Genomic DNA, 25,983 nt, shown 5'->3' with positions numbered 1-25,983 from the left:
ATGCTCAACACTACTCACCACACATCTAGATAAGTTCCTTGGGGGGTCTAGTTTCCAAAATGGGGTCACTTGTGGGGGGGTTCCACAGTTTAGGTGCATGATGTCCGCTGACCATTCCATCAAAGTCAGCATTTCATAATGTCACTACTTCCCTTCCGAGCCCCGACGTGTACCCAAACAGTGGTCCCCACCCACATATGGGGTACCAGCATACTTAGGACAAACTGGACAACAACTTTTGGGGTCCAATTTATCCTGCTACCCTAGTGAAAAAAAAATTGCTGGCTAAAATCATTTTTTTGAGGAAAAAAATTATTTTTTATTTTCATGGCTCTGCATTATAAACTTCTGTGAAGCGCTTGGGGGTTCAAGGTGCTCACTATGCATCTAGATAAGTTCCTTGGGGGGGGTCTAGTTTCCAAAATGGGGTCACTTCTGGGGGAGTTCCACAGTTTAGGTACATCAGGGGCTCTGCAAATGAAACATGATGCCCCCAGACCATTCCATCAAAGTCAGCATTTCAAAATGTCACTACTTCCCTTCCGAGCCCCGACGTGTGCCCAAACAGTGGTCCCCCCCACATATGGGGTACCAGCGTACTCAGGACAAACTGGACAACAACTTTTGGGGTCCAATTTATCCTGGTACCCTTGTGAAAATAAAAAATTGCGCACTAAAAAATAATTTTTTGAGGAAAAAAAATATTTTTTATTTTCACGGCTCTGCGTTATGAACTTTTGTGAGCACTTGGGGGTTCAAAGTGCTCACTATGCATCTAGATAAGTTCCTTAGGGGGTCTAGTTTCCAAAATGGGGTCATTTGTGGGGGAGCTCCAATGTTTAGGCACACAGGGGCTCTCCAAACACGACATTGTGCCTGCTAACGATTAGAAGTCATTTGCATTTCAAAAAGTCATATGGCACTCCTTCCTTTCTGAGCACTTCCGTGCGCCCAAACAGTGGTTCCCCCCCACATATGGGGTACCAGCGTACTCAGGACAAACTGGACAACAACTTTTGTGGTCCAATTTCTCCTGTTAGCCTTGTGAAAATTAAAAATAGTGTGCTAAAAAATCATTTTTGAGGAAAAAAAAATATTTTTTATTTTCACTGCTCTGTGTTATAAACATTTGTGAAGCATTTGGGGGTTCAAAGTGCTCATTACACATCTAGATAAGTTCCAAAAGGGGTCTAGTTTCCAAAATGGGGTTAATTGTGGGGGAGCTCCAATGTTTAGGTGCACAGGGGCTCTCCAAACCCGACATGGTGTCCGATAACGATTGGAGCTAATTTTCCATTCAAAAAGTCAAATGGCTCTCCTTCCCTTCCAGACCCTGCCATGCGCCCAAACAGTGGTTTATAACCACATATGAGGTATCGGTGTACTCAGGAGAAATTGCGCAACATATTTTAGGATCCATTTTATCCTGTTGCCCATGTGAAAATGAAAAAACTGAGGCTAAAATAAAATTTTTGTGAAAAAAAAGTACTTTTTTTTTTACAGATCAATTTGTGAAGCACCTGGGGGTTCAAAGTGATCATTATGCATGTAGATCAGTTCCTTGGGGGGTCTAATTTCCAAGATGGGGTCACTTGTGGGGGTGCTCCAATGTTTAGCCACACAGGGGCTCTCCAAACATGACATGGCAACCGCTAAATATTCCAGCATATTTTCCATTCAAAAAGTCAAATGGCGCTCCTTCCCTTCTGAGCCCTGCCGTGCGCCCAAACAGTGGTTTATGACCACATATGAGGTATCGGTGTACTCAGGAGATATTTCCCAATAAATTTTAGTATCCATTTTATCCTGTTGCCCATGTGAAAATGAAAAAATTGATGCTAAAAAAACTTTTTGTTGGAAAAATTAAAATGTCCATTTTTTCTTTCCACGTTGCTTTAGTTCCTGTAAAACACCTGAAAGGTTAATAATCTTCTTGAATGTAGTTTTGAGTAGCTTGAGGGGTGCAGTTTTTAGAATGGTGTCACTTTTCGGTATTTTCTGCCATATAGACCCCTCAAAGTGACTTCAAATGTCTGGTGGTCCCTAAAAAAATGGTTTTGTAAATTTTGTTGCAAAAATGAGAAATCGCTGGTCAAATTTAACCCTTATAAATTCCTAACAAAAAATATTTTATTTCCAAAATTGTGCTGATGTAAAGTAGACATGTGGGAAATGTTATTTAGTAACTATTTTGTGTCACATAACTCTCTGGTTTAACAGAATAAAAATTCAAATTTGAAAATTGCGAAATTTTCTAATTTTTCGCCAAATTTCTGATATTTTCACAAATAAACACAAAAATTATCGACCTAAATTTACCACTAACATGAAGCCCAATATGTCACGAAAAAACAATCTCAGAATCGCTAGGATCCATTGAAGCGTTCCTGAGTTATTACCTCATAAGGGGACACTGGTCAGAATTGCAAAAAATGGCCTGGTCATTAAGGTCAAAATAGGCTTGGTCATGAAGGGGAAGCTTATTTTAAGCGTTTCTGAAGAGTCTGATCCAGCACAAGCACCTCAAAAATGCTTAAAAAAAGCAACGTGGGCACACAGCCTGACAGGTTGGTCACACTCGTCAAACACAGTGTTTGACGAGTGTAACCAACTTTTTACTATTGATGCTGCCTATGCAAAAATTATTTTCTCACATCAGAACCTATGAGTGTGCCCAGTATTTGATATTTATCCTTAAGGTTTGGGAACCTACTGCTGGCACCTCCCTTCATTGGCTGTGCTAACATTTATCTGAAAAACGATTACAGAAGCAGACATCCAACAGCGGGTCAAGAACATTAAGAGCTGGACAGCACCTGGCCAAGATATGATCCACTCCTACTGAAGGAAATAAATAGCGGTACATGAACGCATGGCAAACCAGATGAACCAACTGGTAGAAGAAGGCTATCACCCCAATAACAACATGGAAACTCCTGTCAGGCATCATAGCCACCAAGCTACAGAACCATATGATTCCAGCTCAGAAAGGCTTTGGGATCAACACCAGAGGCTGTAAGCACCAGCTCCTGGTAGATAGAGCAGTCGCTCAAGACTCAAGATGCAGACAGACCAACCTCAGCACAGCCTGGATTGACTGCAGGAAAGCCTATGACTCAATGCCACACACAAGGGTCTGTGAGTGCTTGGCTCTCTACAATGTCAACAGGAAATTAAGGATCTTCCTCAGAAACTCAATGGGGCAATGGAGAACAACATTGGAAGTCAACTCAAGACAACTAGCACAAGTGACCATCAAATGTGGCATATACAAAGGTGATGTACTGTCCCCATTGCTGTTCTGCATAGGCTTGAACCCCCTCAGTCAGATAATTACAGAGTCTGGCTATGGATACAAGTTCAAGAGTGGAAGCACCATCAGCCAACTCCTCTACATGGATAACATCAAATTGTATGCAAAAAGTGAATGAGACATCAATTCACTGATCCACCTGACAAGGATCTACAGCGAAGATATCGGGATGTCCTTGGGACTGGAGAAGTGCGTCCGATTGGTAATAAAGAGAGGCAAGGTAGTCAAAACTGATGGAGTGGAATTACCAGCAGGGCACATAGCAGATGTACAGACATGTCCAGACATGCTACAAGTACCTCGGCACCCCACAGGAATATAGTAACCATGATGATGAGGCAAGGAAAGCAGCAACATCCATATACCATCAAAGGGTAAGACAGGTCCTGAAGAGCCAGTTCAATGGGAAGAATAAGATCCATGCCATAAATACATATGCCCTACCAGTTATCAGATACCCTGCTGGCATTGTGTGCTGGCCCAAAGAAGAGATGGAAGCTCCTCGCAATGCATGGAGGTCTCCACCCTAAGTCCCCTTAAGTCCAGGAGGGAGACCCCAAAGAAAGTGGTGGAGAATGAAAGGGAAAAAATCCTGTGTGATTTCAAGACCCAGACAGATAATCAGGTGTTGGCTAACTAATCAGACATTGCGATAGTAGACAAGGATCAGAAGACAGCAATTATAATAGATGTGGCAGTGCCAAGTGACAGCAACATCAAGCAGAAGGAATATGAGAAACTGGAGAAATACCAGGGCCTCAAAGGAGAACTGGAGAAGATGTGGAAGGTGAAGTCAACAGTGATTCCAGTGGTGAGAGGAGCACTTGGAGCAGTGACCTCTAAGTTATAAAAAATGGCTACGACAGATCCCAGGAGCAACATCTGAACTCTCTGTCCAGAAAAGCAATACTGGGAAAAACTAAAATCCTGCGCAGAACTCCCAGGCCTCTGGTAGAGGACCCAAGAATGAGGAAGGCCAAAAAAAAAAGACCACCCCATTCGGATTGAAAAGGAAGTTTATATATACAGAGTGGGCCATTTATATGGGAATGGTTGGTGATATCAATTTCCTGTTTGTGGCAAATTAGTATATTTGAGGGGGAAACTTTTCAAGATGGGTGGTGACCATGGTGGCCATTTTGAAGTCGGCTATTTTGGATCCAACTTTATTTTTTTCAATGGGAAGAGGGTCATGTGACACATCAGACTTATTGAGAATTTCACAAGAAAAACAATGTTGTGCTTGGTTTTAATGTAACTTTATTCTTTCATGAGTTATTTACGAGTTTATGACTACTTATAAAATGTGTTCAAAGTGCTGCCCATTGTGTTGGATTGTCAGTGCAACCCTCTTCCCCCACTCTTGACACACTGATAACCACACCGCATAAGAAATGCTACCACAGGCTAGCATATATTTTGATAAATTTATATTATGGGGCTGTACTATTCAGAAAACAGATACATGTGTTTTTATTATGTTAACTAATTGCTCAGGTATTATATTTGATAATAACTTATACCCAATATTAAAATAATTCAATCATGCACTGCATTCACTCTTATATACAGTTTATTAATTTTATTTTTATTATTTGAAGGTTTTCTGGTAGCAAGCTGAAGAGTGAGGTAGGTCTTAAATCCAATATATAAGTATATTATTAGTAAAATTTTAGCCATCAATATTTTGGTAATCATTGCCAAAAACACAAGCATCAATTCATTGACTTTAAATTCCCATTTTTCTAATATGTAAATACTTTCCATCCATCACATAAAAGTCCTTGGAGTATCTAAAAGTTTGTTCAGCTGTCCGAATTTGTTACTTTGTCTTCTGTGCTATTTTAACCAGTAGGTAAAAGAAGAAACTTGATGAATTTATTATAATTTGACATGATCTCCCTGGGTACATTGTAAAACAGATATGGCTCTTTTCAAATGCCTACAATGCCATTGTGAATACTAAAGTTTGATGAGACAGATATTCTTAACGCATGGTCCAAAGTAATTTTCCTCCTAAATTCCTATCTATTCAGTGAATCTTAACAATTTTCTAACATACTTGAATTAAAAAATTACTATCCTTCCCTAACTATACTATCTAACTGCTTTTCAATTTTTTTCACTTCCTTTTTGATGAAACTTTGAGAATCACAGTGCATGCTGGGATACTTAAACAAAGCATCATCAGATGCTGTGACAGTGACAGCAGCCTCTGCCCTCTCCATCAAATGAAGCATTATCAGGGACACTGGTTTCAGGGGCTGGGCTAGTCCCAGCATCCTGTGCACTGTGCAATGTGCACAATGACATCACATGCTCTGTTGCCAGCTCAGATTAGCAGTAATGAGATGGCCATGGAGCGCATTGTCAGAATACCCAGTGTGCAGAGACCAGTTAAATCATTGGCAGGGCTGGTCTCTGCATACCTGATATTCTGACAACATGCTCTGTGCCGGCTCGTTTTTGCTGATTTGTCCAGACAAGAGAGTACACTGTCATTGTGCACATCGCACAATACACATCGCACAGGGACTAGCCCAGCTCTTTAAACCAGCATCATTGATGATGCTTCATTTCAGGGAGGGGGCATGGGCTGCAACTGTGACCGCAGCCTCTGTCCCCTGATGACTAGTGATGAGTGAGATAATGTGTTATGTGAGCATGCTCTGGTGTTATCTGAGTATCTTGTGAGTGCTTGATTAATATGTTTGAGTCCCTGCGGCTGCATGTTTTACGACTGTTAGACAGCCATAATACATGTGGGATTCCCTAACAAACAGGCAATCCCCTCATATGTTGTAGCTGTCTAACAGCCACAAATCATGCAGACATGGGGACTTGAACATATTATTCAAGCACACCGAAGATACTCAGATAACACCAGAGCATGCTCACATAACACGTTATCTGAGCATGTTCACTCATCACTACTGATGACGCTTCGTTTGAGCATCACAGTAAGGACTGGGATTCTCAAACAAAGCGTCATCTAAAAAGAAGTGAAAAAATGGAAAAGCAGTTAGATAGTGTAGTTAATGACAAATGGGGAATTTTTAATTCAAGTATATTAGTAAGTGCCATATTACTTGTGTATAAGCCAAGTTTTTAAGCACATTTTTTGGGGCTGAAAACACTCCACTCTGCTTAAACGCAAGTCATTGTCCCAGAAGCCGATGGGGGAGGAGGAGCTTTAGAGCAGCGGGTCACAGGAGGCAGGAGCTGGCAGCTGCAGCTATAACTGTGCCCGCTGCTAAAGAGAAATGAATATTCACTGTACTGGCAATGCATATTGTTTTCTCTTATAGCGCGCACACAGTTACAGCCGGGGCTGCCGGATCCTGCTTCCTGTGACCCACTGCTCTGCAGTTCCCCCTCCCCTGCCTGCTTCCAGCAGCTGTAAAAAAAAAACAAAAAAACCCTCCTACTTAGCTTCCCTGTGCGCCCTTGCAGCATCTTTTTGTTCCGGTTTCCAGCAGCTGCTGCAGACGTGCGATCACATGTCCCGGCTGGGTGGAGAGAGGTGAATATTCATTACCTTAATGAGCGGGGTCACGTGATCCCTTGGCTGCTGGAGCTGCTGGAGTCTAGAATAACAAGATGGTGTGAGGGCATGCAGGGAAGGTAAGTAGGAGGTTTTTTGTTTTCTTGTTTTTATGCTCTTCTCATGGGGGCCATGCATTCAAAGATAGGGATGAGGACCCATGCATACAAGGATAGAGATGAGGAGCCATGCCTACCAGAACAGGGATAAGGAGCCATGTAGACAAGGACAGGGATAAGGAAACCTGCATACAAGGATAGGGATAAGGAGCCATGCATACCAAGACAGGTATGAGGAGCCATGCAGGCAAGGATAGGGATAAGGAGCCATGTATACCAGGTCAGGGATGAGGAGCCATGCATACAAGGATAGGGATAAGGAGCCATGCATACCAAGAAAGGGATGAGGAGCCATGCATGCAAGGATACGATGAGGAGCCATGCATACCAAGACAGGGATGAGGAGCCATGTATACCAGGTCAGGGATGAGGAGCTATGCATACAAGGATAGGGATAAGGAGCCATGCATACCAAGAAAGGGATGAGGAGCCATGCATGCAAGGATACTGATGAGAAGCCATGCATACCAAGACAGGGATGAGGAGCCATGCAGACATGGATGGGGATAAAGAGTCATGGATACCAGGTCAGGGATGAGGAGTCATGCATACAAGGATAGGGATAAGGAGCCATGCATACCAGGTCAGGGATGAGGAGCCATGCATAAAAGGATAGGGATAAGGAGCCATGCATACCAAGACAGGGATGAGGAGCCATGCAGACAAGGATAGGAATAAGGAGCCATGCATACCAAGACAGGGATGAGGAGCCATGCAGACAAGGATGGGATAAGGAGCCATGCATACCAGGTTAGGGATGAGTAGCCATGCATACAAAGATAGGGATAAGGAGCCATGCATGCAAAGATAGTGATAAGGAGCCATGCATACTAAGACAGGGATGAGGAGCCATGCACACAAGGACGAGGATAATGACCCATGCATACAAGGATAGGGTTGAGGAGCCATGCATACCAAGACAGAGATAAGGAGCCATGCAGACAAGGATGGGGATATGGAGCCATGCATACCAGGTCAGGGATGAGGAGCCATGCATACAAGGATAGGGATGAAGGGACAATGCATACCTGGCTTATACTCAAGTCAATACATTTTAACAGTTTTTTGTGGCCAAGTTAGGTGCCTTGGCTTGTACTCGGGTCGGCTTATACTCAAGTATATATGTAGGTTTAAATTAAGGCATTAAATAGATAGGGATTTAGAATGAAAGCTACAGTACTTTGGACCATCCCTTTAACAAGGGTGGACTGTGGTATACATGTGAGATCATATTCCTGCTTTCTCTAACTGAAAGATATAGACTCCTAAGGTGACCATTTATTTTTTTCTAAAATGCTTTTAGCTTTGGCTAAAAAAAAAAATCAAAATAGACTTTCAATAAAAATGCCGGACCATTTGGCTTTTACAGTACAGCCTATATTTATTTCAATAGAGACTGCAAAATAAGTTTCATCTGGTCATAAATGAGCTTATACCAATTTCTTATTTATCATATGGAACAAGGTTGGCACACCAAATGATGATTACAAGTTCTCACGGGCATTTACATATTGCTCTAATCTTTACTCATTGTTAATACTGTTCCTATACCAGAAAATAAAGATGTCATCTCTGTAACCCCTTAGTGATAGTATCAATTTTGTTCTTAAGTCCCAAGCCCCATTTTTTCAATTTGACTTGTGTCACTTTTTGAGATACGGTAATAACTTGAGATTGTTTCAACATATTCCAGTGAGTCTGAAATTGTTTATTTTGTTTCAGATTGTACTTTATGTTAGTATTAAATTTAAGTGGATATCAGAGTTGATTGATTTGATCCACTGTGAATTAACTTGAAACACTGAAGGAAGGAGTCAATATATCACTCACCGAGCAGTGAATGACTAGATCTGACCTTAATATGCCATGGTTACCATTTGAAACACTGCTGACAGTCAGGAAATGAATTCAAGAAAACTAAAATTGATTGGCACATCCAAACAATTGAAAAAATCTTGAAATCTTATTCCACAAGTATGGAACAATTAAAATCCACATGCTGGTGATTGAAAAAACACTCTGATGAATTTCTGGTACTGTGTGTGCCCTTAGTCATAGAGAAAGAGTCTCTAAGGGTGCATACAGTGCTAGAAACATGTCGAAGTGTTTTTGACATCACCAGCATGTGGAATTTAATTGTTTCATACTTATGGAATAACATTTAAAGATTTTTTCCATTGCCAATAAACTTTTTTCTTTTCCTGAATTAACTAAGTTGAATTTCATTAAATTCCCAGGTCGTCTTGACGAATTTAAACAATATGAGATTCAATTTTCAACACCATTTCCCACATTGTTGAAAGGTTGCATTAGCCGAAGTGTGGGCTCACGTGACATCAGACAACAGGGCCACAAAGGCTTTCCCATAATGTCTTGCAGCCATCACATCTAGCGCAGTCAAACAGGAGGTACTATCAAATGCACTACATTGGATCAGGGCATGGGAAGTGCAGTCATTTTAGAGCTTTACAGCCTGACTATAGGAGATGCACAGGTCGTCATTACAGATAGGGATAGAAAGGCATAAATCAGGGAGTGATGTAATACTGGAGTGCTGAAGAACATGCAAAAAAGTAGTGGCCTCAGCCTGTGAATAAAAATGCAAAAATTCAAGGGATAGGGAGGTGCAGGACCTGTAAAGCCAGGGTGACTGTGAATTGACTGATCCATGACATATTGCAGTACAGTATATATATATATATATATATATATATATATATATATATATGTGTGTGTTTTTTTTGTTTTTTCTTAAATGCACTACAAACACAGGTTAAGTCCCCATAGTCCTAATTTTTTGACTGAAAAAAATACTGAAATGAAAGGTTTGTCTGTCAGAGAAAGCAAGATCCCAGGTTTGTGAGATGGATAAGCCATAAGCAACATCAAATTGCCCTTCTTCGCCTTTTGTATTGCTTTTTTTTCTTTAAAAGCAAAAAAAACATTCCAGACAATTTAAACCACTCTCTGCCTCACAAAGTCTGCATGTTTTATAAGTGTTTGCAGACATCTTTTTTAACCCCTTCACCCCCAAGGGTGGTTTGCACGTTCATGACCGGGCCAATTTTTACAATTCTGACCACTGTACCTTTATGAGGTCATAACTCTGGAACGCTTCCATGGATCCCGGTGATTCTGACATTGTTTTCTCGTGACATATTGTACTTCATGTTAGTGGTAAAATTTAATTCAAATAACTTGCATTTATTTGTGAGAAAAACGGAAATTTGGCGAAAATTTTGAAAATTTCGCAATTTTCCAACTTTGAATTTTTATGCCCTTAAATCACAGAGATACGGCACACAAAAAACTTGATATCTAACATTTCCCACATGTTTACTTTACATCAGCACAATTTTGGAACCAAAATTTTTTTTTGTTAGGAAGTTATAAGGGTTAAAAGTTGACCAGCGATTTCTCATTTTTACAACACCATTTTATTTTTAGGACCACATCACATTTGAAGCCACTTTGAGGGGTTTATATACTTTTTATACCCAAAAGTGACACCATTCTAAAAACTGCACCCCTTAAAGTGCTCAAAACCACATTCAAGAAGTTTATTAACCCTTTAGGTGCGTCACAGAAATTTTTTTGAATATTTAAAAAAAAATGAACATCTAACTTTTTTTCATAAAAAAAATACTTCAGGTTCAATTTTTTTTATTTTACCAAGGGTAACAGGAAAAATTGGACTGCAAAAGTTATTGTGCAATATGTCCTGAGTACGGAGATACCTGATATGTGGGGGGGAACCACTGTTTCGGTGCATGGCAGAGCTCAGAATGGAAGGAGCACCGTTTGACTTTTTCAATGCAAAATTGGCTGGAATTCAGATTGGACGCCATGTCACGTTTGGAGAGTCCCTGATGTACCTAAACAGTGGAAACCCCCTACAAGTGACCCCATTTTGGAAACTAGACCCCCCAAGGAACTTATCTAGATATGTGGAGAGAACTTTGAACCCACAAGGGCTTTACAGAACTTTATAACGTACAGCGGTACAATTAAAAAATCATATTTTTTCCACAAAAATGATCTTTTCACCCCAATTTTTATTTTCCCAAGGGTAACAGGACCCTAAAAGTTATTGTGCAATTTGTCCTGAGTACGCTGATACCCCACATGTGGGGGTAAACCACTATTTGGGCGCATGGCAGAGCTCGGAAGGGAAGCAGCGCCATTTGACGTTTTTGGCTGGAATTGAGATCGGACACCATGTCGCGTTTGGAAAACCCCTGATGTACCAAAACAGTGGAAACCCCCCACAAATGACACCATTTTGGAAACTAGACCCCCTAAGGAACTTATCTAGATGTGTGGTGAGAACTTTGAACCCCCATGGGCTTCACAGAAGTTTATAACATAAAGCCATACAATTAAAAAATCATATTTTTTCCACAAAAATGATCTTTTCACCCTCAATTCTTATTTTTCCAAGGGTAACAGGACCCTAAAAGTTATTGTGCAATTTGTTCTGAGTACGCTGATACCCCACATGTGGGGGTAAACCACTATTTGGGCACATGGTAGAGCTCGGAAGGGAAGCAGCGCCATTTGACGTTTTTGGCTGGAATTGAGATCGGACACCATGTCGCGTTTGGAAAACTTCTGATGTACCAAAACAGTGGAAACCCCCCACAAATGACACCATTTTGGAAACTAGACCCCCTAAGGAACTTATCTAGATGTGTGGTGAGAACTTTGAACCCCCATGGGCTTCACAGAAGTTTATAACATAAAGCCATACAATTAAAAAATCATATTTTTTCCACAAAAATGATCTTTTCACCCTCAATTCTTATTTTTCCAAGGGTAACAGGACCCTAAAAGTTATTGTGCAATTTGTTCTGAGTACGCTGATACCCCACATGTGGGGGTAAACCACTATTTGGGCACATGGTAGAGCTCGGAAGGGAAGCAGCGCCATTTGACGTTTTTGGCTGGAATTGAGATCGGACACCATGTCGCGTTTGGAAAACTTCTGATGTACCAAAACAGTGGAAACCCCCCATAAATGACACCATTTTGGAAACTAGACCCCCTAAGGAACTTATCTAGATGTGTGGTGAGCACTTTGACCCCCCAGTGCTTCACAGAAGCTTATAATGCCCGGGTGTGAAAATAAATAATTCGTATTTTTTCCACAAACATGATCTTTTAGTCACCATTTTTTTATTTTCCCAAGGGTAACAGGAGAAATTGGACCCCAAAAGTTGTTGTCCAATTTGTCCTGAGTATGCTGATACCCCATATGTGGGAGAAAACTACTGTATGGGCACACGTCGGGGCTCGGAAGGGAAGTAGTGACGTTTTGGAATGCAGACTTTGATGGAATGGTCTGCGGGTGTCATGTTGCCTTTGGAGAGCCCCTAATGTACCTAAACAGTGGAAACCCCCCACAAATGACACCATTTTGTAAACTAGACCCCCCAAGGAACTTATCTAGATGTGTGGTGAGCACTTTGAACCCCCCAGTGCTTCACAGAAGTTTATAACGCCCGGGCGTGAAAATAAAAAATTCGTATTTTTTCCACAAACATGATCTTTTAGTCACCATTTTTTTATTTTCCCAAGGGTACCAGGAGAAATTGGACCCCAAAAGTTGTTGTCCAATTTGTCCTGAGTATGCTGATACCCCATATGTGGGAGAAAACTACTGTATGGGCACACGTCGGGGCTCGGAAGGGAAGTAGTGACGTTTTGGAATGCAGACTTTGATGGAATGGTCTGCGGGTGTCATGTTGCCTTTGGAGAGCCCCTAATGTACCTAAACAGTGGAAACCCCCCACAAATGACACCATTTTGTAAACTAGACCCCCCAAGGAACTTATCTAGATGTGTGGTGAGCACTTTGAACCCCCCAGTGCTTCACAGAAGTTTATAACGCCCGGGCGTGAAAATAAAAAAATTCATATTTTTTCCACAAACATGATTTTTAGTCACCATTTTTTTATTTTCCCAAGGGTACCAGGAGAAATTGGACCCCAAAAGTTGTTATCCAATTTGTCCTGAGTATGCTGATACCCCATATGTGGGAGAAAACTACTGTATGGGCACACGTCGGGGCTCGGAAGGGAAGTAGTGACGTTTTGGAATGCAGACTTTGATGGAATGGTCTGCGGGTGTCATGTTGCCTTTGGAGAGCCCCTAATGTACCTAAACAGTGGAAACCCCCCACAAATGACCCCATTTTGAAAACTAGACCCACTAAGGAACTTATCTAGATGTGAGGTGAGCACTTTGAACCCCCAAGGGCTTCACTGAAGTTTATAATGCCAGGGCATGAAAATAAAAAAATCGTATTTTTTCCAGAAACATGATCAATTAGTCCCCAATTTTTTCATTTTCCCAAGGGTAACAGGAGAAATTGGACCCCCAAAAGTTGTTGTCCAATTTGGCCTGAGTACGCTGACACCCCATGTGTGGGAGAAAACTACTGTATGGACACACGTCGGGGCTCGGAAGGGAAGCAGTGACGTTTTGGAATGCAGACTTTGATGGAATGGTCTGCGGGTGTCATGTGCGTTTGGAGAGCCCCTGATGTACCTAAACTATTGAAACTCCCCACAAGTGACCCCATTTTGGACACTAGACCCCCCACGGAACTTATCTAGATGTGTGGTGAGCACTTTGAACCCCCAAGTGCTTCACAGAAGTTTATAACACTCGGACGTGAAAATAAAAAAATCATTTTTTTCCACAAAAATGATATTTTTGCCCCAATTTTTTATTTTCCTAAGGGTAACAGGAGAAATTGGACCCCAAAAATTGTTTTGCAATTTGTCCTGAGTAGGCTGATACCCTACATGTGGGGGTAAAACACTGTTTGGGCGCATGGCAGAGCTTGAAAGGGAAGGAGCACCATTTGACTTTTTCAACTCAGAATTGGCTGGAATTGAGATCAGACGCCATGTTGCATTTGGAGAGCCCCTGATGTGCCCAAACAGTGGAAACCCCCAATTATAACTCCAACCCTAACCCCAACACACCCCTAACCCTAATCTGAGCCCTAACCCTAGCCCTAACCCTAGCCCTAACCCTAACCCTTGCCCTAACCCTAACCCTAGCCCTAACCCTAAGGCTGTGTGCACACGCTGCGGATTTTGCTGCGGTTCCGCAGCGGTTTTGGTTTTTGGTGTACAGTACCATGATTCCCTATGGGAATCAAAAACCGCAGTGCAGACGGTGCGGAATTTTCCGCGCGGATTATCTGCGGTTTTCAATCCGCAGAAAGAATTGACATGTCAATTCTTTCTGCGCATTCTCCTGCGGTTTGCCATCTCCTCTATTGAGGAGATGAAAAACCGCAGGACAAAACCGCAGAGCAATCCGCAGGTAAAACCGCAGGTCTTTTGACCTGCGGTTTCACCTGCGGATTTTACAAAATCCGCGCGGATGAATCCGCACCTAATCCGCAGGGTGTGCACACAGCCTTACCCTAACGGAAAAATGGAGATAAATACTTTTTTTTTAATTTTATTATTTTTCCCTACCTAAGGGGGTGATATCGGGGGGGTTGATTTACTATTTATGGCGGTTTTTATATTTGTCAGCTGTCATACGCTAAAAGACGCTTTTTATTGTAAAATAGTTTTTGCATCACCACATTTTGAGAGCTATAATTTTTCCGTATTTTGACCCACTGAGTCATGTGAGGTCTTATTTTTTGCGGGACGAGTTGACGTTTTTATTGGTACCATTTTCGGGCACGTGACATTTTTTGATCGCTTTTTATTCCTATTTTTGGGACACAGAATGAACAAAAACCAGCGTTTCATGAATTTCTTTTGGGGGGGTGCGTTTACACCGTTCTGCGTGCGGTAAAATTGATAAAGCGGTTTTATTCTTCGGGTCAGTACGGTTACAGCGATACCTCATTTAGGTCGTTTTTTTATGTTTTTTCGGTTTTATGCAATGAAAACTATTTTATATAAAAAATAATTATTTTTGCATCGCTTTATTCTGCGAGCTATAACTTTTTCATTTTTTCGCTGATGATGCTGTGTGGCAGCTCGTTTTTTGCGGGACAAGCTGACGTTTTCAGCGGTACCATGGATATTTATATGCGTCTTTTTGATCGCGCGTTATTACACTTTTTGTTTGGCGGTATGATAATAAATCATTATTTTTTGCTTCGTTTTTTATTTTTATTTTTTAAGGGGTTCGCTAAAGGGGTTAACTAATGGGACAGTTTTATAGGGCGGGTCATTACGGACGCGGCGATACCTAATATGTGTACTTTTATTGTTTGTTTTTTTTATTATTTCCAAAAAATGGATTTATTGGGGGAATATTTTTTTTTTTTTTCTAATTTATTTGGCGATTTTTTTTAAATTATTTTAACACTTTTTTTTATTTTCTTTTTTACTTTATTAAATAGTCCCAGGTGGGACATCACTGTCAGCGATCTGACACAGGCACTGCAAAAGGCTTCCTCATGCCTGCGCTTTGCAGGCACTGAGGAAGCCAGCTTCCTCAGGCCCCTGAAGGCCCCCGTCGCCATCTTGGATTCGGGGGCCTGGAGGAAAGGAGCCCCCCGCAGCAGCGCTGCACATTGCGCTACCGTGGGGGGCTCAGGGAAGCACGGAGGGAGCCCCCTCCCTGCCGATGCTTCCCTTTAACCCCTGGTACACCGCGATCATGTTTGATCGCGGTGTGCAAGGGGTTAACGTGTCGGGGGCGGTCCGTGACCGCCCCTGACACATTGTGCCGGGTGTCAGCTGTGATAATCAGCTGACACCCGGCCGCTATCAGCGGCGCTCACCACGTGGGCGCCGCTGATCGCGGTAGACGTACTATCCCGTCCACGGTCATACGGGCCCGGGTACCGTGGACGGGATAGTACGTCGGATGTCAGGAAGGGGTTAATAGTCCAATGTTAAACACATACGTGACAAACAAATAGTGGCTTATCCTAGCAGCTTGATTTTGGACTTACACTTGCCTTGTTTTTCTTGTCACATAATGTTGATAAATGTCCTGGGGGATGTTTTTTTTTTATTTTTTTAAATCTTTTTATAAAAATGTCATATTTTAATTTTTGCATACAGTCATGGCCAAAATTATTGACACCCCTGCAATTCTGTCAGATAATATTCAGTTTCTTCCTGAAAATGATTGCAAACACAAATTCTTTGGTATTATTATCTTCATTTAATTTGTCTTAAATGAAAAAACACAAAAGAGAATGAAGCAAAAAGCAAAACATTGATCATTTCACACAAAATTCCAAAAATGGGCCGGACAAAAGTATTGGCACCCTCAGCCTAATACTTGGTTGCACAACCTTTAGCCAAAATAACTGCGACCAACCGCTTCCGGTAACCATCAATGAGTTTCTTACAATGCTCTGCTGGAATTTTAGACCATTCTTCTTTGGCAAACTACTCCAGGTCCCTGATATTTGAAGGGTGCCTTCTCCAAACTGCCATTTTTAGATCTCTCCACAGGTGTTCTATGGGATTCAGGTCTGGACTCATTGCTGGCCACCTTAGAAGTCTCCAGTGCTTTCTCTCAAACCATTTTCTAGTGCTTTTTGAAGTGTGTTTTGGGTTATTGTCCTGCTGGAAGACCCATGACCTCTGAGGTAGACCCAGCTTTCTCACACTGGGCCCTAAATTATGCTGGAAAATTTGTTGGTAGTCTTCTGACTTCATAATGCCATGCACACGGTCAAGCAGTCCAGTGCCAGAGGCAGCAAAGCAACCCCAAAACATCAGGGAACCTCCGCCATGTTTGACTGTAAGGACCGTGTACTTTTCTTTGAATGCCTCTTTTTTCTCCTGTAAACTCTATGTTGATGCTTTTGCCCTAAAAGTTCTACTTTTGTCTCATCTGACCAGAGAACATTCTTCCAAAATGTTTTAGGCTTTTTCAGGTAAGTTTTGGCAAACTCCAGCCTGGCTATTTTATGTCTCGGGATAAGAAGTGGAGTCTTCCTGGGTCTCCTACCATACAGTCCCTTTTCATTCAGATGCCGACGGATAGTACGGGTTGACACCGTTGTACCCTCGGACTGCAGGGCAGCTTGAACTTGTTTGGATGTTAGTGGAGGTTCTTTATCCAACATCCGCACAATCTTGCGTTGAAATCTCTTGTCAATTTTTCTTTTCCGGCCACATCTAGGGAGGTTAGCCACAGTGCCATGGGCTTTAAACTTCTTGATGACACTGCGCACGGTAGACACAGGAACATTCAGGTCTTTGGAGATGGACTTGTAGCCTTGAGATTGCTCATGCTTCCTCACAATTTGGTTTCTCAAGTCCTCAGACAGTTCTTTGGTTTTCTTTCTTTTCTCCGTGCTCAATGTGGTACACATAAGGACACAGGACAGAGGTTGAGTCAACTTTAATCCATGTCAACTGGCTGCAAGTGTGATTTAGTTATTGCCAACACCTGTTAGGTGCCACAGGTAAGTTACAGGTGCTGTTAATTACACAAATTAGAGAATCATCACATGATTTTTCGTACAGTGCCAATACTTTTGTCCACCCTCTTTTTTATGTTTGGTGTGGAATTATATCCAATTTGGCTTTAGGACAATTCTTTTTGTGTTTTTTCATTTAAGACAAATTAAATGAAGATAACAATACCAAAGAATTTGTGTTTGCAATCATTTTCAGGAAGAAACTGAGTATTATCTGACAGAATTGCAGGGGTGTCAATACTTTTGGCCATGACTGTAACTGTTTTACTAGTCCACAACAAAATTACGTACTGTTACTGCATGTTCCTTTCTGTGCATGTACCTACCTGTCCCTACCTATCAGCTTAGCTTTATTGGGTTGCAATAATTTTGTTGAGGGGGTGAGAATTTTAAACAAAAAAAGTAAAATAAAATCCATAAAAGTTTTAACCCCTTTCTGACTTGAGACGTACTATCCCATCCACGGTACCCGGGCCCCTATGACCGGGGACGGGATAGTACGTCTAAGCGATCAGTGGCGCTCCCGGGGGGTGCCACTGATCGCGAACAGGTGTCAGCTGATTATCACAGCACCCAACACGTTAACCCCTTGCACACTGCGATCAAACATGATCGCAGAGTACCGGGGGATGAGGGAAGCATTGGCAGGGAGGGGGCTCCCTCCATGCTTCCCTGAGACCCCCAGAGCAGCGCGATTTGCTGTGCTGCTCTGGGGGCCTCCTTCCCCCAGAGCACTGCAGAGAGCCGGCAGTGAGGAAGCCTGTGCAGCACCTGTCAGATCGCTGTTCTGACAGAGTGCTGTCCAAATTGTCATATCAGCGATCTGACACATTACAGTGATGTCTCCCCCCCGGGACAATAAAATAAAGTTAAAAAAAAGTCTAAAAATTATTTATAAAAAACATCCCTAAATAAATAAATAAAAAAAATATTCACTAATAAATTCATTTTTTGGAAATAAAAAAAAAACAATAAATGTACACATATTACAACCCGCCCTATAAAACTGTCCTGCTCATTAACCCCTTTAATGAACCCCTTAAAAAATAAAAATAAAAAACAAGGCAAAAAACAATGCTTTATCATCATACCACCGAACAAAAAGTGCAATAACGCGCGATCAAAAAGACGGATATAAATAACCATGGTACCGCTGAAAACATCATCTTGTCCTGCACAAAATGAGCCATGAAACAGGATCATCAGCAAAAAAAAAAAATTATAGCTCGCAGAATAAAGCGATCCAAAAATAATTATTTTTTTATATAAAATTGTTTTCATTGCATAAAAGGGCCAAAACATAAAAAAAGACATAAATGAGATATCGCTGTAATAGTACTGAACTGAAGAATAAAACCGCTTTATCAATTTTACCACACGCGGAACGGTGTAAGCGCACCCCCCAAAAGAAATTCATGAAACGTTGGTTTTTCTTCATTCTGCGTCCCAAAAAATCAGAATAAAAAGTAATCAAAAAATGTCTCATGCCCGAAAATGGTACCAGTAAAAACATCAACTCGTCTTGCAAAAAATAAGATCTCACATGACTTGGTGGGTCAAAATATGGAAAAATTATAGCTCTCAAAATATGGTGATGCAAAAACTATTTTTACAATAAAAAGTGTCTTTTAGCGTATGACAGCTGCCAAACATAAAAACCCGCCATAAAAAGTAAATCAAACCCCCCTTTATCACCCCCTTAGTTAGGGAAAAATAATAAAATTTAAAAAAGTATTTATTTCCATTTTCCCGCTAGGGTTAGGGCTTGGGTTTTGAGTTAGGGCTAGGGTTAGGGCTAGGGTTAGGGTTAGGGCTAGGGCCGAGAATAGGGTTAGGGGTGTGCTGGGGTTAGGATTGGAGTTAGAATTCGGGTTTTCCACTGTTTAGGCACATCAGGTGCTCTCCAAATGCAACATGGCGTCTGATCTCAATTCCAGACAATTCTGCATTGAAAAAGTGAAATGGTGCTCCTTCCCTTCCAAGCTCTGCCATGCGCTCAAACAGTGGTTCACCCCCACATATGGGGTATCAGCCTGCTCAGTACAAATTGGACACCAGCTTTTGGGTTCCAATTTCTCCTCTTACCCTTGGGAAAATAAAAAAATTGGGGACTAAAAGATCATGTTTGTGGAAAAAATATGATTTTTTTTATTTTCATGCCTGGGAGTTATAAACTTCTGTGAAGCACTTGGGGTTTCAAAGTGCTCACCAAACATCTAAATAAGTTTCTTAGGAGGTCTAGTTTCTAAAATGCGGTCACTTGTGGGGGGTTTCAACAGTTTAGGCACATCAGGGGCTCTCCAAAGGCAACATGACACCCTCAGACCATTCCATCAAAGTGCATTCCAAAACATCATTACTTCCCTTCCGAGCCCCGACGTGTGCCCATACAGTAGTTTTCTCCCACATATGGGATATCAGCGTACTCAGGACAAATTAGACAACAACTTTCGTGGTCCAATTTATTCTCTTACCCTTGGGAAAGTAAAAAAAATGGGGACTAAAAGATCATGTTTGTGGAAAAAATATGATTTTTTATTTTCATGCCAGGGTGTTATAAACTTCTGTGAAGCCCTTTGGGGTTCAAAGTGCTCACCACACATCTAGATAAGTTCCTTGGGGGTCTAGTTTGCAAAATGGTGTCAGTTGTGGCTGGTTTCCACTGTTTAGGCACATCAGGGGCTTTCCAAACGCATCATGGCGTCCGATCTCAATCCCAGACAAAATAAGTCAAATGGCGCTGTTTCCCTTCTGAGCTCTGCCATGCGCCCAAATAGTGGTTTACCCACACATGTATGGTATCAGCATACTCAGGACAAATTGCACAATAACTTTTAGGGTCCTGTTTCCCTTGGAAAAATCAAAATTGGGGGTGAAAAGATCACTTTTGTGGAAAAAAAAGATTTTTTAATTGTACGGCTGTACGTTATAAACTTCTGTGAAGCCCTTGGGGGTTTAAAGTTCTCACCACATATCTAGATAGGTTCCTTGGGGGGTCTACTTTCCAAAATTGGGTCACTTGTTGGGGGTTTCCACTGTTTAGGCACATCAGGGGCTCTCCAAACGTGATATGGCGTCCGATCTGAATTCCAGCTAATTTTGCAGTGAAAAAGTCAAACGGCGCTCCTTCACTTCTGAACTCTGCCATACGCCGAAACAGTGGTTGCCCCCCACATATCAGGTATCAGCGTACTCAGGACAAATTGCACAATAACTTTTGCAGTCTAATTTCTGCTGTTACCCTTGGTAAAATAAAAAAATTGGACCTGAAGTAATTTGTTTGTGAAAAAAGTTAAATGTTAATTTTTTTTTAAAGATTCAAAAAATTCCTGTGAAGCACCTGAAGGGTTAATAAACTTCCTGGGGCTGTGTGCCCACGTTGCATTTTTTTAAGCATTTCCACAGTGTTTGTGCTGGATCAGATGCTGCAGAAATGCTTAAAAGAAGCTTCACATTAAATTGCATGCGTTTTTGGCTTTTTGTGCCAATGCATGTGTTTTTAAACGCTCAGGAAGCGCTTAGTGGCTAAAAACGCAGCATCCTCATTCATTTCCACATTGCTGTGAGTTTTTAGCCCTTTCCAATGTTTCCAGAAAGCGTGCGGAAAAAAAACATGTCAAAAAGACGCGTCTTTTGTGCAAAAAACGCACAAGAAACACGCGGAAATAAAACGCACGTTTTCTGGGAAGGAGATCAGTTTCCTGAGCATTTAAAACCGCTAACGTGGGCACATAGCCTGAATGTGGTTTTGAGCACCTTGAGGGGTGCAGTTTTTAGAATGGTATCGCTTTTGGGTATTTTCTATCATATAGACCCCTTAAAGTGGCTTCAAATGTGATGTGGTCCCTAAAAATAAAATGGTGTTATAAAAATGAGAAATCGCTAGTCAACTTTTAACCCTTATAACTTCCTAACAAAAAAAAATTTTGGTTCCCAAATTGTGCTGATGTAAAGTAAACATATGTGAAATGTTACATATTAAGTTTTTTGTGTGCCATATCTCTGTGATTTAAGGGCATAAAAATTGAAAGTTGGAAAATTGCGAAATTTTCAAATTTTTTGCCAAATTTCTGTTTTTTTCACAAACGCATGTTTTTCAATTAAATTTTACCACTAACATGAAGTTACAATATGTCACGCGAAAACAATGTCAGAATCACCGGGATCCATGGACACGTTCCAGAGTTATTACCTCGTAAATGGACAGTGGTCAGAATTGTAAAAATTGGCCCAGTCATTAACGTGCAAACCACCCTTGGGGGTAAAGGGGTTAAAGGGAATATGTCACCACATTTGACCTACAGTGGGTACGGAAATTATTCAGACCCCTTTACATTTTTCACTCTTTGTTTCATTGCAGCCATTTGGTAATTTCAAAAAGTTCATTTTTTCTCATTAATGTACACTCTGAACCCCATCTTGACTGATTTAAAAACAGAAATGTAGAAATTTTTGCAAATGTATTAAAAAAGAAAACCCGAAATATCACTTGATCATAAGTATTCAGTCCCTTTGCTCAGTATTGAGTGGAAGCGCCATTTTAAGCTAGTACAGTCATGAGTCTTCTTGGGAATGATGTAAAAAGTTTACCAAATAGCTGCAATGAAACAAAGAGTGACAAATTTAAAGGGGTCCGAAAACTTTCCTTACCCACTGTATGTAAACTATTAATATAGGTATACAGGTTATAGATTGCTGAAAAAAAGTCATCCGTGTGTGTCTCATATCAGATGTCTTGCTGTTGCTGAGAAATCATCTTTTATTTTGTTATGTAAATGACCACTTCTGGGCTATAGGGGGGATAGGGCCTGGAGATAACTCTGCCCTGAGAACTTATTTTTAATGAAGGGGGAGTTACCAGTATGATATGTAATTGTTACCAGTGTGATTATACCTGACAAATCTGCAAATTGCTCTCAGTGATTCAGCTTTCATTTTACAGACAAACAGGGTGGCAATATTGTTGCATTACAGCAGAGCTCAGATAGCTGCAGAAAATGTGTTTGCAAGAAGACAAATTTAATTTCTCCTATTCTGTTAGTTACTTGTCTCACTCTTTTATTTAGAATAAGCTCTGGAAGCAGAGTTATCTTCCATGCAACATTCTCCCCATAGCTTAGAAGAGGTCATATACATATAAGAAAAACGTGAATTTCTCTGAAATAAGACATTTGATTGTACATAAAAAGTGTCACGCAATGTGTAGGAAAGGCTAAGTGCAACACAAAGGGATAAGGGAAAGGGAACCAAACACTAGGGAAGGGGGGAGTGGAGACCCCTAGGTAGATCTAATGTCACCCTGTCTGCCCTATCTTCCCTATATCGGCTCCGCACCTATCACTGAGAAGGATACCTAATCCCTGCCTAAGCCCTGTACCAGGCAGGGCAGGGCAGGATAGGTGCTAGTCAATCACCACTACCACTAAAAACAGATGGGATACACAAACAAGGGGAACACTTAGCTTGAATAGACTCAGAGAGAAACATAGATGTCCTCCAAACACCAGAGAGGAAGCTAGCAGACTGCTATAGCTCCAAGCCGCAACAAGGAACTGGAAATAGAAATATGACCTGCAACTTCCAGCAGCAAGCTGGAAGTTATAGACACCCCAGGTATGTCAACTAGAGCCAGGGGAAGGTTGCCACTGGGTCTTAGAATCAGAAAGCCCAGAAAGAAGTCTACAAAGCAAATTGCTGAGCTCTTCTGCAGTCAGATGCAGAGCAACGGTCTGCTGCCTCTGACACACCCGGGATCTAAAGGGTTCAATATGTTCAGCTTCCTATCACCTACATGCCCATATGGAGGATTGATCCTACTGATAGGTTTTCCTTTAAAGGGAATCTGTCAGCAGGATTTTGCTACCACATCTGAGAGCAGTGTTATGTAGGCAAAGAGAAGCTGAATCCAATGATATATCACTTAGTTTACTGGGTGCAGCCGTTCCGATACAATCGAAGCATTTCGATTTAGCAATGAAGCAGAGCTGAAAAAGCTGTCCCTGCCCACACCAGGCACTCCATGTACAACGTCCACAGACAGTGAGGTGCTTAGTTTCTGGACTAGTCCAGCAATTTTAATCTCTTAGTGATAAATCTTTCAGATAGTAAACAACTGCATGCACTTTGACAAGTGACACATCCCTGAATTCTGTGTTTTACATTTTCCATTTACTTTTGGCTCTTCTTAGCTTGAGTTGTTCAGTTAGGGTCTTCCTATTCTGTACTGGGACCAGTCGGGTGTGGGTACAGCATCTTCTTGCAGTAGGTCTTCCCATTTTTTGTTACCTGTGAGTGAATGTGTGTTATCTTCACAACAATTGCTCAGTGCAGAGCACAGGGTACTGATTTTTGGAGGGCAAAATTAACACAGGAACAGCAGTTCAAGAATTAATTGCTTTATTTTTTAAGAGTGATATGACAACTTTATGCTTTGGATCAGTACAAAGATAACAGATTTGTGTAATTATTTTTTTAATACACTTTGCACATCAAGCCACTAATAACTATTTCTTAAAAAAATAGTTATTGATCTCCATAATCTGAGGACTGTACTTTTAAATTTTTAATCTGATATAGCTTTATGAAAGCTCATTTTTTCAGACAGAATTGAAGATTTTATTAGTACCATTTTAAGATACATAACATCTTTTGATCACTTTTTATTTAGATTTTTGGACATAAATTGAAAAAAAACTTCTTAATTAACGAATTGTTTTTATTTTTATTTTTATGCTGTTTACTCGGTGATAGAAGTGATAAGTCCACTTTGTTCTTCAAGTCAGTATGATTACAACGATAATACATTTATTTAGGTTTTTATATGCTTTGTGATGTTTGGACACTAAAAACAGTATTTTGCCAGAAAATTTGTTTTAGCACCACTACTGTATATTCTGAGAGATGCTACTATATTTATCCGCCGACATAGCCATATGAGATTTTGTTTTTTTAGGATGAGTTTGCATTTTTAATGATGAATATTTATGTAATGAAGGAGGGTGTGGCCTAAGGATGTCAATCCCTTTATCAAGGCGGCAGGATTATAAGGCAGCTTGTTTCCTAAAGCAAAATTGGCAAAAAAAAAAGATTAAAATTGATTCTGAAAAATAAAATAAATTATAAAAGTCTTACAAAGGGATACAGCACTCTTGAAATTGCTAAGATATTGGAGCATAATCACAAAACCATCAAACGTTTTATTGTAAGTAGTCAACAGAGTCACAAAAAAGTTTATTGAGAAGAAAAAATCTTGAAGTTACCAGGAACCAATTATCCGTCAGTGCTGTTATATTCCAGACCTACAACCTCCCTGGAGTGCCCAGAACTACCAGAGGTTCAGAGCTCAGAGGTATCACCAAGATAAGGAAGGCTGAAACACGACTACAACTGAACATGATGCATATGTTGAAATGTCAAGTCTAGGCCAAGAAATATCTGAAGACAGATTTTTATGAGGTCTTATGGGCTCATGAAATGAGCACAATTGTTGATGGACCAGATGGATGGACCCGTGGCTTGATCACTAATGGTAACAGACCTCTACTTTGACTCCAGCATGGCAGACCTGATGTACTGCTCTGGACTAGTATTATTAAAAATGATCTTGTTGGACCTATTCAAGTTTAAGATGGAGTAAAAACTAACTTCCACACCTACTGCCAATTTTTAGATGACACTTTCGTCAAGGAGTGGTACAGGAAAAAGTTTACATATTTCAAGAAAACCATGATTTTTATGCAGGGCAATGCTCCATCACACACATCGAAGTACTCCACTACTTGGTTAGCCAGTAAAGGCCTTAAAGATGAAAGAATAATGACAAGGCCCCTTTTCCTCACCTGACCTAATCCCTATTGATAACTTGGGAGCCCTTCTTAAATGTGAGATTTACCGTGAAGGAAAATAGTGCACCTCTTTGAACCACTGGTGGACACAGGCAAAAAAGGGTCCCTGTGCAAGAAAAATATAAGGGCCCTTTGCAGCCCAAGAGCTCCTAAAAATCAAAAATAGCACCTCCATTGAAGGTTGAAATGGGCCACCCTTACCTTTTGGGCCCCAGGTTGCACTAATGATTTGTCCGCCCCTGCTCTGAACAGTGTCTGGGAGGCTGTGGTTGATGCTACCAAAAAAAAAAAATTATTAAGAAACATGCAGACCCAATGCATGACCAATGCATGAAGTGAAGGTTAGCTATATTGGTCACTGATAGTTATTTTTTAAATGTCAGAAATGTATTTTATACATTTTGAATTATTTGGTTATTACTTTCACTTTAACATATGAAAATAAACATTTGAGATGGAAAAAATGTATGTTTTTTACTCGTTGCAAAATAATTCTGCACGCTAATAGTTGCCCAATAATAATACAGATATCAATATTGTTGTAATAAAGACAAAACTTCACTTTCACTTTATTACATGATCAGGTTTTATGTTTATTAATCTTTTGAACTGACCGACAGCACTTAGCTGTTAAAAAAAAGTTAATAATCAAAAATACAAATTGACTAATAATTGTGCACTCAGTTTAAAAAAACTGCCACAAACTCTGCCTCTCCCTCAAAAAAAAGATTCTT

The 25,983-nt window shown here is 40.8% G+C and overlaps 1 protein-coding gene across 1 annotated transcript in view; it reads left to right on the top strand.

Moving 5' to 3' along the window:
- RFX6 (regulatory factor X6) overlaps positions 1-25,983 on the top strand; it is a 272,259-nt gene that overhangs the window by 44,401 nt on the left and 201,875 nt on the right. Inside the window, exon 6 of the mRNA XM_073575949.1 lies at positions 4,915-4,942. Coding sequence (XP_073432050.1) covers positions 4,915-4,942 — 28 coding nt within the window. The remainder of the gene's footprint in view (positions 1-4,914; positions 4,943-25,983) is intronic.

The sequence above is a fragment of the Dendrobates tinctorius genome, unplaced genomic scaffold, assembly GCF_039654945.1.
Source record: "Dendrobates tinctorius isolate UK_male_01 unplaced genomic scaffold, ASM3965494v1 ptg000046l, whole genome shotgun sequence".
NCBI lineage: Eukaryota > Metazoa > Chordata > Amphibia > Anura > Dendrobatidae > Dendrobates > Dendrobates tinctorius.
The sequence above is the reverse complement of the archived record's forward strand: the minus strand, read 5'-3'. Positions and strand labels throughout refer to the sequence as shown.